This window comes from Thermobia domestica, chromosome 9 (assembly GCF_964235325.1).
Source record: "Thermobia domestica chromosome 9, izTheDome1.hap1.1, whole genome shotgun sequence".
Classification (NCBI taxonomy): domain Eukaryota; kingdom Metazoa; phylum Arthropoda; class Insecta; order Zygentoma; family Lepismatidae; genus Thermobia; species Thermobia domestica.
In genome coordinates this window covers 44,288,506-44,302,329 of record NC_137462.1, presented here as the reverse complement: position 1 = coordinate 44,302,329, position 13,824 = coordinate 44,288,506, and the positions used below count along the sequence as shown (strand labels likewise).

The window sequence follows — 13,824 nt, the reverse complement described above, 5'->3', positions numbered from 1 at the left end:
TTTGATATAATTGCAATACATGCATATTGTTATTATTCTATTTGAAGCATAAAGAGGGTAACAAAGCAGATCCGACAGAATGAGTCAGTCTTTATTCTTTATTCTTTTCTGTGTAATATTCAGTTTATGAGGACTCATGCTGAAGCTTTGATATAATTGCAATACATGCATATTGTTATTATTCTATTTGAAGCATAAAGAGGGTAACAAAGCAGATCCGACAGAATGAGTCAGTCTTTATTCTTTATTCTTTTCTGTGTAATATTCAGTTTATGAGGGCTCATGCTGAAGCTGTGATATAATTGCAATACATGAATATTGTTATTATTCTATTTGAAGCATAAAGAGGGTAACAAAGCAGATCCGACAGAATGAGTCAGTCTTTATTCTTTATTCTTTTCTGTGTAATATTCAGTTTATGAGGACTCATGTTGAAGCTTTGATATAATTGCAATACATGCATATTGTTATTATTCTATTTGAAGCATAAAGAGGGTAACAAAGCAGATCCGACAGAATGAGTCAGTCTTTATTCTTTATTCTTTTCTGTGTAATATTCAGTTTATGAGGACTCATGCTGAAGCTGTGATATAATTGTAATACATGCATATTCTTATGATTCTATTTGAAGCAGAAAGAGGGTAACAAAGCAGATCCGAGAGAATGAGTCAGTCTTTATTCTTTATTCTTTTCTGTGTAATATTCAGTTTATGAGGACTCATGCTGAAGCTGTGATATAATTGCAATACATGCATATTGTTATTATTCTATTTGAAGCATAAAGAGGGTAACAAAGCAGATCCGACAGAATGAGTCAGTCTTTATTCTTTATTCTTTTCTGTGTAATATTCAGTTTATGAGGACTCATGCTGAAGCTGTGATATAATTGCAATACATGCATATTGTTATTATTCTATTTGAAGCATAAAGAGGGTAACAAAGCAGATCCGACAGAATGAGTCAGTCTTTATTCTTTATTCTTTTCTGTGTAATATTCAGTTTATGAGGACTCATGCTGAAGCTTTGATATAATTGCAATACATGCATATTGTTATTATTCTATTTGAAGCATAAAGAGGGTAACAAAGCAGATCCGACAGAATGAGTCAGTCTTTATTCTTTATTCTTTTCTGTGTAATATTCAGTTTATGAGGACTCATGCTGAAGCTTTGATATAATTGCAATACATGCATATTGTTATTATTCTATTTGAAGCATAAAGAGGGTAACAAAGCAGATCCGACAGAATGAGTCAGTCTTTATTCTTTATTCTTTTCTGTGTAATATTCAGTTTATGAGGACTCATGCTGAAGCTGTGATATAATTGCAATACATGCATATTGTTATTATTCTATTTGAAGCATAAAGAGGGTAACAAAGCAGATCCGACAGAATGAGTCAGTCTTTATTCTTTATTCTTTTCTGTGTAATATTCAGTTTATAAGGACTCATGCTGAAGCTTTGATATAATTGCAATACATGCATATTGTTATTATTCTATTTGAAGCATAAAGAGGGTAACAAAGCAGATCCGACAGAATGAGTCAGTCTTTATTCTTTATTCTTTTCTGTGTAATATTCAGTTTATGAGGACTCATGCTGAAGCTGTGATATAATTGCAATACATGCATATTGTTATTATTCTATTTGAAGCATAAAGAGGGTAACAAAGCAGATCCGACAGAATGAGTCAGTCTTTATTCTTTATTCTTTTCTGTGTAATATTCAGTTTATGAGGACTCATGCTGAAGCTTTGATATAATTGCAATACATGCATATTGTTATTATTCTATTTGAAGCATAAAGAGGGTAACAAAGCAGATCCGACAGAATGAGTCAGTCTTTATTCTTTATTCTTTTCTGTGTAATATTCAGTTTATGAGGACTCATGCTGAAGCTTTGATATAATTGCAATACATGCATATTGTTATTATTCTATTTGAAGCATAAAGAGGGTAACAAAGCAGATCCGACAGAATGAGTCAGTCTTTATTCTTTATTCTTTTCTGTGTAATATTCAGTTTATGAGGACTCATGCTGAAGCTGTGATATAATTGCAATACATGCATATTGTTATTATTCTATTTGAAGCATAAAGAGGGTAACAAAGCAGATCCGACAGAATGAGTCAGTCTTTATTCTTTATTCTTTTCTGTGTAATATTCAGTTTATGAGGACTCATGCTGAAGCTGTGATATAATTGCAATACATGCATATTGTTATTATTCTATTTGAAGCATAAAGAGGGTAACAAAGCAGATCCGACAGAACGAGTCAGTCTTTATTCTTTATTCTTTTCTGTGTAATATTCAGTTTATGAGGACTCATGCTGAAGCTGTGATATAATTGTAATACATGCATATTCTTATGATTCTATTTGAAGCATAAAGAGGGTAACAAAGCAGATCCGAGAGAATGAGTCAGTCTTTATTCTTTATTCTTTTCTCTGTAATATTCAGTTTATGAGGACTCATGCTGAAGCTGTGATATAATTGTAATACATGCATATTGTTATTATTCTATTTGAAGCATAAAGAGGGTAACAAAGCAGATCCGAGAGAATGAGTCAGTCTTTATTCTTTATTCTTTTCTCTGTAATATTCAGTTTATGAGGACTCATGCTGAAGCTTTGATATAATTGCAATACATGCATATTGTTATTATTCTATTTGAAGCATAAAGAGGGTAACAAAGCAGATCCGAGAGAATGAGTCAGTCTTTATTCTTTATTCTTTTCTCTGTAATATTCAGTTTATGAGGACTCATGCTGAAGCTGTGATATAATTGTAATACATGCATATTGTTATTATTCTATTTGAAGCATAAAGAGGGTAACAAAGCAGATCCGAGAGAATGAGTCAGTCTTTATTCTTTATTCTTTTCTCTGTAATATTCAGTTTATGAGGACTCATGCTGAAGCTGTGATATAATTGTAATACATGCATATTGTTATTATTCATTTGAAGCATAAAGAGGGTAATAAAGCAGATCCGAGAGAATGAGTCAGTCTTTATTCTTTGTTCTTGTTTGTGTAATATTCAGTTTATGAGGACTCATGCTGAAGCTGTGATATAATTGTAATACATGCATATTGTTATTATTCTATTTGAAGCATAAAGAGGGTAACAAAGCAGATCCGAGAGAATGAGTCAGTCTTTATTCTTTATTCTTTTCTCTGTAATATTCAGTTTATGAGGACTCATGCTGAAGCTGTGATATAATTGTAATACATGCATATTGTTATTATTCTATTTGAAGCATAAAGAGGGTAACAAAGCAGATCCGAGAGAATGAGTCAGTCTTTATTCTTTATTCTTTTCTCTGTAATATTCAGTTTATGAGGACTCATGCTGAAGCTGTGATATAATTGTAATACATGCATATTGTTATTATTCTATTTGAAGCATAAAGAGGGTAACAAAGCAGATCCGAGAGAATGAGTCAGTCTTTATTCTTTATTCTTTTCTCTGTAATATTCAGTTTATGAGGAATCATGCTGAAGCTTTGATATAATTGCAATACATGCATATTGTTATTATTCATTTGAAGCATAAAGAGGGTAACAAAGCAGATCCGACAGAATGAGTCAGTCTTTATTCTTTATTCTTTTCTCTGTAATATTCAGTGTATGAGGACTCATGCTGAAGCTGTGATATAATTGTAATACATGCATATTGTTATTATTCTATTTGAAGCATAAAGAGGGTAACAAAGCAGATCCGAGAGAATGAGTCAGTCTTTATTCTTTATTCTTTTCTCTGTAATATTCAGTTTATGAGGACTCATGCTGAAGCTGTGATATAATTGTAATACATGCATATTGTTATTATTCTATTTGAAGCATAAAGAGGGTAACAAAGCAGATCCGAGAGAATGAGTCAGTCTTTATTCTTTATTCTTTTCTCTGTAATATTCAGTTTATGAGGACTCATGCTGAAGCTGTGATATAATTGTAATACATGCATATTGTTATTATTCTATTTGAAGCATAAAGAGGGTAACAAAGCAGATCCGAGAGAATGAGTCAGTCTTTATTCTTTATTCTTTTCTCTGTAATATTCAGTTTATGAGGATTCATGTTGAAGCTGTGATATAATTGCAATACATGCATATTGTTATTATTCTATTTGAAGCATAAGGAGGATAACAAAGCAGATCCGAGAGAATGAGTCAGTCTTTATTCTTTATTCTTTTCTGTGTAATATTCAGTTTATGAGGACTCATGCTGAAGCTGTGATATAATTGTAATACATGCATATTCTTATGATTCTATTTGAAGCAGAAAGAGGGTAACAAAGCAGATCCGAGAGAATGAGTCAGTCTTTATTCTTTATTCTTTTCTCTGTAATATTCAGTTTATGAGGACTCATGCTGAAGCTGTGATATAATTGTAATACATGCATATTGTTATTATTCTATTTGAAGCATAAAGAGGGTAACAAAGCAGATCCGAGAGAATGAGTCAGTCTTTATTCTTTATTCTTTTCTCTGTAATATTGTTTATGAGGACTCATGCTGAAGCTGTGATATAATTGTAATACATGCATATTGTTATTATTCTATTTGAAGCATAAAGAGGGTAACAAAGCAGATCCGAGAGAATGAGTCAGTCTTTATTCTTTATTCTTTTCTCTGTAATATTCAGTTTATGAGGATTCATGTTGAAGCTGTGATATAATTGTAATACATGCATATTGTTATTATTCTATTTGAAGCATAAGGAGGATAACAAAGCAGATCCGAGAGAATGAGTCAGTCTTTATTCCTTATTCTTTTCTGTGTAATATTCAGTTTATGAGGACTCATGCTGAAGCTGTGATATAATTGCAATACATGCATATGTTATTATTCTATTTGAAGCATAGAGAGGTAACAAAGCAGATCCGACAGAATGATTGTGAATATCATTCCTCATTATTTTCTAATAAGAAAGACGCGTTATGTAAGCAAGTTGTATAATGGAGGTTAAAAAGTACTTTCTGCTAACCCAGTAAATACGAATCTTAGCCATAATATAGTCAGCAGTTTGATAACCACGGAAGAAGAAATTGCGAGCAAGCCAAGAAAGAATTTTGCTTTATAATCTAACGGATTTCAATATTTGAGACGGAAGGCCAAACAACTGGAACATTACGAGAGGTCAGCCTCGAAAAATAGTTCTAAGGGATCACTGTGACAAACTGGCTGCTGATGTCTTCGGATCGATCTTGCCAAAGTTTAAAAATGTAGAGAGGAGGAGACGATGTCATTCACGAAGAAGAAAAGGTTGTCCTTCAGCTGCTGACCATTTTTAGATTTGCCGTACATTGACTACATGACATTACTAGAGGACCCGGCTCAAGGCTGGGTGAATTGAAAGAGCACTTTTCATTCTAAACTCAAAAGCTAGATGAAGGTAAAGAGCGCCTTTCATTCGGAATTGAAAGACTGGGTGGAGGTAAGGATCCATAGTTCTATATTTCGGCACATAGAGAAGGTAGTGTAGTCATCATCACTCTTGGGTCACCTTTATCCCCAGGTTTCTCCAAGTACCCATTTTACAGACTAGGTGAACCTCTGAACCACGTTGGAACTACAGTACAAGAAGAAAAATGTTGTCAAATCGGGAATCGAACCAAGATAGCAAAGCTAGTAAGTAGATGTTCCATCGAGTGTAAGACTGCGACTCTGATCATAACATAATATATCTCATATTAATAGAGAACGATCAACTGATGTTTTACTGTATTTAATGTAAGACTTGTTCAGCGTTGATCTTGCACAGTAATTGTATATTGATTCACCATTTTATTATATCAATCAATTATGATTCAAATTAGCAACTTTTCCTGCAACACTCAGTAGACGTGGAACCGAGATACCTATACAATGGTATTATTAAAATGGATCAATATAAATGCAAAAATACAGTAAAATTTCTATTGATCGTTCTCCTTAAATATGATTGAGACTCATTGTAGTATTTTGTGTTGTGTATATAGGTTTCTTAGCTTCAGCTAATTGTTTTGTGCTTCTTTTGAGCAGAAATCATGAGGAAACACCCGCCTGGAGCAACTGCAGTTGGTCGCATGTGCATGAAAGATTATCTGATACCAGGAACCAATATTGTACTTGAAGCTGGTACTCGCGTTAATATTCCTGTGCTTGGTCTGCACTACGATCCAAAATACTATCCGGACCCACAGAAATTTGAGGTTTGGGTACAAAACCTCGCGGCCAGAACCTCGCGGCGACAACCTCGCGGACCAAAACCTCGCCTGGCCAAAACCTCGCCTCCCAAAACCTCGCGGCCCAAAATCTCGCCAGGCCGAAACCTCGCCTGGCCAAAACCTCGCCGGGCCAAAACCCCGCCTGGCCAAAACCTCGCCTCCCAAAATGTCGCGGGCCAAAATCTCGCGGGGCCAAAACCTCGCCACCCGAAACCTCGCGGGCCAAAATCTCGCCGGGCCAAAACCTCGCGCCCCAAAATATCGCCATACCCAAAATCTCGCCTGACCAAAATGTAAATGTTCCAACAGATGATAAGGATGACGGTATAAAAGACGTTGTTTCAGAAGAAGTATCACGGGTATTTGACCAAGTCCCGCGATACCATATGAAAATTCTATTTCTGTATTAGAGGATTTCAATGTGAAGGTAGGGCGACAGGATGTTTTTAAACTGGTTATAGGGAAAGAAAGTCTGCATAAGGAAAGTAATGACAACTAACGAGGTTAGTTTCGTGAACTTTGGAACATCCAAAAACTTAAAATTTTAACAAAAATCTAATAATATTTATGAAAATATGAAACAATATATGAGTTTTTACGACGTCCCTTGATTATGTCCTATAGGTTAAAGGAGACGTAGATGACCAGGATGAAGGAAATGATCGAATAAAGAAAGTGGGAGGAAACGGGAATAACCCGAGAAAGCCCACGTACACGATGTTTTGTATATTATTATTATTATTATTATTATTATTATTATTATTATTATTATTATTATTATTATTTGTAATGTGGAATTGCATATTAGGAAACACATTGGGTAAATTTTAAAGAAAAGTTTCATTCGCGGCGAGGTTTTGGCACGGCGAGATTTTGGGCGGCGAGGTTTTGGCACGGCGAGATTTTGTCCCGCGAGGTTTTGGGCGGCGAGGTTTTGGCCACGCGAGATTTTGGGCGGCGAGGTTTTGGCCACGCGAGGTTTTGGCCCGGCGAGATTTTGTCCCGCGAGGTTTTGGGCGGCGAGGTTTTGGCCACGCGAGGTTTTGGCCCGGCGAGATTTTGTCCCGCGAGGTTTTGGGCGGCGAGGTTTTGGCCACGCGAGGTTTTGGCCCGGCGAGATTTTGTCCCGCGAGGTTTTGGCCGGCGAGATTTTGGGCGGCGATGTTTCGGCCGCGAGATTTTGTCCGTATACCAAATTTGATCCAGAAAGATTCAGCGAAGAAGGAAAGGCCAGTAGGCCTAATTACACTTATTTACCGTTTGGTGATGGACCCAGGAATTGTATAGGTCAGTACTTACTAATAATTGTTTCCGTTGGGTAAATACGTAGGTAGTACACTTCACTTGTATATTTTAATATAATTTATACTAGAATCTTATACTTCCTAGACTATACGTCCAATTTTGAAACTTATTGTTGCATATGGTAAAGTGGAGTGAGTGCTTCCCCTAGGTAAATTGTGCATAAAAGTTCATGGTTCATGAGGGACGTGATGTTGGTAAAATTTAATATTTTACCAATGTGACTTTCTTCGAGATTTATAAAATATTTAAATTAGCATACACAGTCCGTTCAATAAGTTCCGGGACTACCTCGAAATAACATAGTTAGCGATGCAAGAAAAATGTATTACCAATGTTAGTTTTGTACATACATTCCTTTTCGAGCTACAGAGTCTCGGAACTGGTCATAGAGACTTTGGGACGCCGTAGGAATGTCATCCACCGGAAAGCTGTTCAGCAATGCTGTAATGTTCGTTTGAATAGATGAAACATCCTGAAAACTTCACCATTGAGGGCAGATTTGAAGTTAGGAAACAACATAAAGTTCGCTGGGGTCAAATCAGGCGAATATGGTTTATTGAAGGACTGTGATTTTTCTTTTGGTCAAAAACCACAATGTGCCGGCCAATTCTATATTTTTCTTGTAGTTCAGTTTTTGGCCAAAATAAAAGTCACAGTCCTTGAACAGCTCATTTTCCCCCCAATTTGGACTTAGTGGACTTCACCCTCTTTCCTAAGCTCAAATCTGGCCACCAGGTTACTTTGAGGCACTTTCAGGATATTACATCGTTTCAAGCAAACGTGACGACAGTGCTGAAGAGTATTTCAGTGGACAACTTTTCTAGGGTGTTCCAGACCCTCTACCACCGGTACCGCGAGTGTGAAGCATTCTAAGGGATGTACCTAGAAAACTGAAGTGTTTCTTTTGGCACCATTAACTATATTATTTCAAAGTACTCACGGAAGCGTTCGAATATATTGTGCATTTCAGAAGTGATGGACAGATTGTTGTTCTTCTAAAGCACTAGAAGTTATGTCAAGGACAAATTTCTTTCATTCTTCTTTTATTGTTATCAGTTCAATTATCAATTTAGCCAAGATTTTCACGAAAAATGCTCTTCTACATTCGGAAGCTACGAGGGTCGTTCAAGTCAATCCGGGTCGTTTTAAAAAAACAAGTAGAAGAACAAATTTCAAAGTGTGCAAAGTGGACTTATTTTTCCACATAGCCTCCAGCTACAGTTATACGCTTATCCCAGCGTTCATCCAGGATCAGCTGCTCCACGCGCTGAATATTCTCTGGAATGACTACCGTGGGCTGTGATCCACCACGACAAAGATCATCAGTAATAGAGCTATGGCCATCTTTGAAGCGCTTACACTATTTAAATATCTTACTGCGCCTGAGTGTCTCATCACCGTACTGAGCGTAAAGTCTTCTGTAAATTTCACCAGGTTTTATGCTCTCGTTCACTAAAAACACGCTGTTACACGTAGACTTTCACACTGTTGTCCGCCATCTTAAATAACTGTCTATCCAGAAGTCTGGGAAGTGTGCGCCATCTACCAGTAACAGAACACAGGTGCCAGTCTCTACTTCATACAAAGCCTCCAGCCTAGGCGTCCATTTAAACCTGGAAAGAAAGAAGTCCCGGATTGAGTTGAACGACTCTTGTATTTGAAGCTATACTATTCTATTCAATGAAGTGGGTAGTTGTTGTTAACGTTCATAATTTGGTTTAATTGAGTAATCTACGTAATTTACTACTTGTTTATGTTATAGCGTCGTATGTGTGTGTGTGTGCCCTTGTAACGCATCTAATTTTATACATGGCGGTTTTCCTTATATGCCACTTCCTGAAAGTGAATAATAAACTGAAACACGTAAAGACTTCTTGAAGAAGAGAAAGACAAAAGAAAACAGGATGAAAGTAAACTATATCTTGTATTATTTCCATGTACTTTTCGTTCCCTATATCTTGTATGATTTCTATGAGCTTTTTCTTCCCTATATCTTTATTATTTCCATGTACGGTTTTCTTTCCTATATCTTGTTTTATTTCCATGTATTTTTCTTCCCTATGTCTCGTATTATGTTTCCGTGTACTTTTATCTCCTATATCTTGTATTATTTGGTCCGCATATTTCAATCGCAGAATCCCTCTAGATATTTTTTCTTCTGCCATTCCCCTCGTAGGTAATAATAGCATGATTCTTCCTTTTAAGTCTCATAATTTGTGGAATCATCCTATCTCTTCTTTTTGAAATATTCTTTAGATTACTCTCTTTTCTCTTACCATTTCCATCACCTGTTTACTTGATATCTTAATTAACCATATAATTTTCGACATTCTTCTATAACATCGCATTTTGGACGTTTCTATTCTCTGTTTCTCCTCTTCTCCTGAAGTTCATTACTCACATGCATACAACACCATACTCCATAGATAATGCTTCAATCAGCCCTTCTTTGTTTCTATTTAGAAGCCTTTGTATTTCTTTGAATTCTTCGTTCGAGACATTGTTTTCACATAGCCTATGTTTCGATCATTTATCTATCGTTATTATACTCCCTAGTAAGAGAATTTCCACACTTCTTAAACGGGTGATCCCTTATTTTGATAACTTTTTTTGTGCATCTTGTAATTTTTGTTTTATTCTTGTTGATCTTCATATCAAAATTGCTGCTAAACATCTATTGCATTGCGTTTAGGTCATTAATAGATGTTACTTGTAATAATAGTAATATAAACCGATTTGAAAACAAACGGATTCCATAAAATCTACTTAGGAGGTAGTTCAAAATAAGAAAGGTTTGAAACTTCAATAATTCAGTCTCGCTTGAGCGGATGTGTTAGCCTAAAGGCCAGATAGGCTAATTGAGTATGTTTCAAACATTATCCATAAATTTTAGCTCTTAGCGGTCAAAAAAAATTATACTCCAGGTAATACAGCAACATGCGAAACTATAAAAAGGAGTAGCAATTTTAAAAATTCAAGTGTAAACAACCCTCAACTCTTTTTACCCATATAATTTAAAAAAGGATCTCAGCCTCAGAACCTCAAAGTCCACGGGACGTTACATTTCTACATCATTGAACATTCCGTGGGCATTCTACCGAAAACCAAACGTTCTCTTATGTCCTTCGAGGTTTCTATGATACTTTTTGTTGTCCTTGTGGCACAATAACAGGACGGCTTGTGGATGTCCAAATATTGACAGGCGTATTCCATTGAAATCCAAGAAATGTCCAGTGGATATTTCCACCATCTTCTACTACTCCCGGGACAGGTATGGAACTTGTAGAATACATCTGAAGGAAGCCTCGTAGTCATGTTCTGCTATATAAATGGGAACTTTTAAAATTTTCAATGATGCACTCTAAAGATAAACCCAAATTTAATGCATTTAAAATCTTCTGTTTGATACTACATTGTTTACTCTTAATTCTATTGATTACAGGTATGCGATTTGGGAGTATGCAGACAAAGGTTGGTTTGGTTTACATGTTATCGAAGTACGAGTTTCGTCCATGTGAGAAGACGTCTGTTCCGATGGAATATGATCCTCAGTCACTTAGCCTGCGAGCAAAACACGGCATATTATTGAAGGTAGTGCCGAGAAGTACATGATTGGGTGGTAATCACGATTGGAGACTGACATGATAATACATTGCTTAGGACCTAAACCCAATATAAGAGCCAATCAAATTTGTATTTTGATTTATTACATCTACCAGAGATAAAGTACAAAGAAGTATTTACGAATATTAAAATTTGCCTATTTAATGTTCCCTAGCATTATAATCTTATATGTTATCTTTTGAGTATTAGGATTACATATTGTCAGTCAGTGTGTTTGTAACAAACCTACGCCTAAGCTCTTACCATGTTGTAACTAATTATTATTTATCAAATACAGCTATTTTTGTAATTTTTGATCTTATGGTTATTATTTCAACCCTTATTGTCTTCGCAATACGTCATAGTACAAAACGCACTCATTTTATTGGAATAGGATGTCAGCTGTATTCAGAGATGTGTATTTCTATGCCAGCCTACGTGTAAGTCTGTAGAGAATATGATATATGAAAATTGGAAGAGATATGTCGAAGGATACAGTACTATTAGCAAACTAGCTGAAATGTCGGTTCTAGAATAATTTTATGGAATTTTACTTTCTGACAGGCTTAAACCCCTTTCTTCTCTTACAAAACACATTTCAATCAAAGGGTAATCATAAAACCCAAAGTCGACCCAAGTGTTCAAAAATCATTTTGATTAGTTGCAACCCTTCCTCACATTCAGCATTTCTGAATACAAAATGGGAAATTAAGATATTTTTCTTTTAGAAATTTACCCCATCTACTATGAAGGTAAATAAGAAAGTTCTGTCGGTTTTTAACCCACCACCTTCGGACATCTATATGTCACCTAAGACCTACCTGGAAGATCAAAAATAGTTGCCATCAGCATCGACGACCTTCTGACAATGTTGTGGAAGGCCAAGGCTTCTATCGCGGTCGAACTTTGCGGGCCGTAAAGCGAAGAAAGTATCAAGTGCATTTTGCACTTCTACTAGGAATTTGAACTTGCATCCTCTAAGGTGATTGTCCAAGGAATGGAACAGATGATAATCGGACGGTGCAATACCTGGGAGTATGGCAGATGCAATAATGTTTCCCATCCAAGGGGTAGAATGATGTCCCGGGTCATCCTAGCCACATGGAGCATAGCGTTATCTTGTAACAGGAGGACCCCTTTGCGATTCGGATGTGCTGGCTCTAGAGTTTTGAGTTTTTCTTGAACACGGCTCCATTGATGACAGTACATAGTTGCATTGATGCAATGACTAGCTGCTAGCAGTTTCCGATGCACGATGTCCCGAGCAGTCCACCAAACACACTGGAGCACCTTCTGGTGCAATGCTGGTTTCGACTGTTTTGGAAGTGGTATATCAGATGCTAATCAACGATGACGGAGCCGTGGAGCTTCGTACACTTCTCATTACATGTCAACACCTTGTCAAGAAATGGCTCTTCCTCAGACGAGACAGCAAAGAAACACAGGTGTCTGCTCGCGTTGCCTTCTGCCCGGAATCAAATCATGTGCGACCAATCGATCCAACTTGTAATGCTTCCCAATTTGATGGAGGTGCTGCCGAATAGTTTCTCCATTGAATTGTAGTCTCATTTCGCCACGTGTCTGCAACTGTTCACCTTAATTGCTGAATGCAGATCTTCACTTTGTACATGTGTTGGTCTTCTGGGACGTGGTGCGTCTTCGAGTATTTCGTCCCCGTCTTTAAACTTCTTAAACCAGCGCTGGTCGTTTTCTGATTGGTTTTCAATTCAAGACTTTGAAAGCGTTTCTACGTTCTTCCATCTAGCTACATTACCTGCTCACCAAAGCCTCCTACACTTGATGACACACTACACAGGGAAATGAATGGGGAAGGTGCGAAACGACCTTGGTCTATTATTTGAGGTACTATCCAGGCATTTACGTGGTGAGAGTGAGCAAAATTCATGAAAATCTCATTTAGAATAGCTGACCTGAAAAAACTTGCACTTTTTCGACCGAGTGTTCCACCAGAATGTAAACCCGACCTCTCGCATCACAGGCAAGAGCGTTACCGACGTACGCTATGCGGAATCACATGAAGATTTCATATAGTTAAAACTATAACTAAGAAATCTAATACATAAATTGTGACGAGTACAGAACTATCAGGCTGACATTGGGTGAAGAAAAACTGCTTTGAGTACTACAGGTAATAATAAAAGAGGAACTTAAATAGAGCATAGGGAAAAGGGCACTATAGTTACAATTAGCTTCCAAGGAGTAATATGTGAAAAGCACTTATAGAAAAGAAAGAAGTGTATGTGATGTTTGTTATTTTAAACAAACGTTTGTTAGAAAAGACTTCTAACCGACTGAACTAGGTAATTCTGACGGAGGCGTTAAAGATTGGAACGAAACGGAAACATTGAAAACTCACAAGAAACTTGCATATTGTCGCATGAGAACCAGAGGTACGTAACTCCATTTTTGTAGGTTTACAGACGAGAGGACAAAAATATTGTTCTCTTAGAAAGATGTGTTTTTAATAGGATAGTAATTGAGCTACATTACAACATATGATTGACAAGGAGAACAGATGGCGTTACGTTCCATTTACACCAAGTGGAGCTTTCAAAATTATGTTCAAACATGAAGAAAACAAAAAACGCATTTTTGGAGTTACATTCATCTGGTTTTCATGCGACGCTGAAGAAGAAATGACAGATTATAGTACAATTTGAAAAGCTGTTCACAGGAATATTACCTT

At 36.5% G+C, this 13,824-nt stretch overlaps 1 protein-coding gene across 4 annotated transcripts in view; it reads left to right on the top strand.

Moving 5' to 3' along the window:
- The window catches only part of LOC145694626 (cytochrome P450 6k1-like), a 49,338-nt gene extending 37,904 nt beyond the window's left edge, over positions 1 to 11,434 (top strand). For 2 of the 4 annotated variants that reach the window (XM_081771028.1, XM_081771029.1), the window contains exon 4: positions 6,025 to 7,174. In XM_081771028.1, the coding sequence (XP_081627154.1) occupies positions 6,025 to 6,506 (482 nt within the window). In that variant the 3' untranslated portion in view covers positions 6,507 to 7,174. Of the gene's footprint in view, positions 1 to 6,024; positions 7,175 to 7,398; positions 7,497 to 10,956 lie in introns of those variants that run through there. The other 2 variants (XM_081771032.1, XM_081771030.1) reach the window with 2 other exon arrangements.
- Positions 11,435 to 13,824: the final 2,390 nt, after the last annotated feature.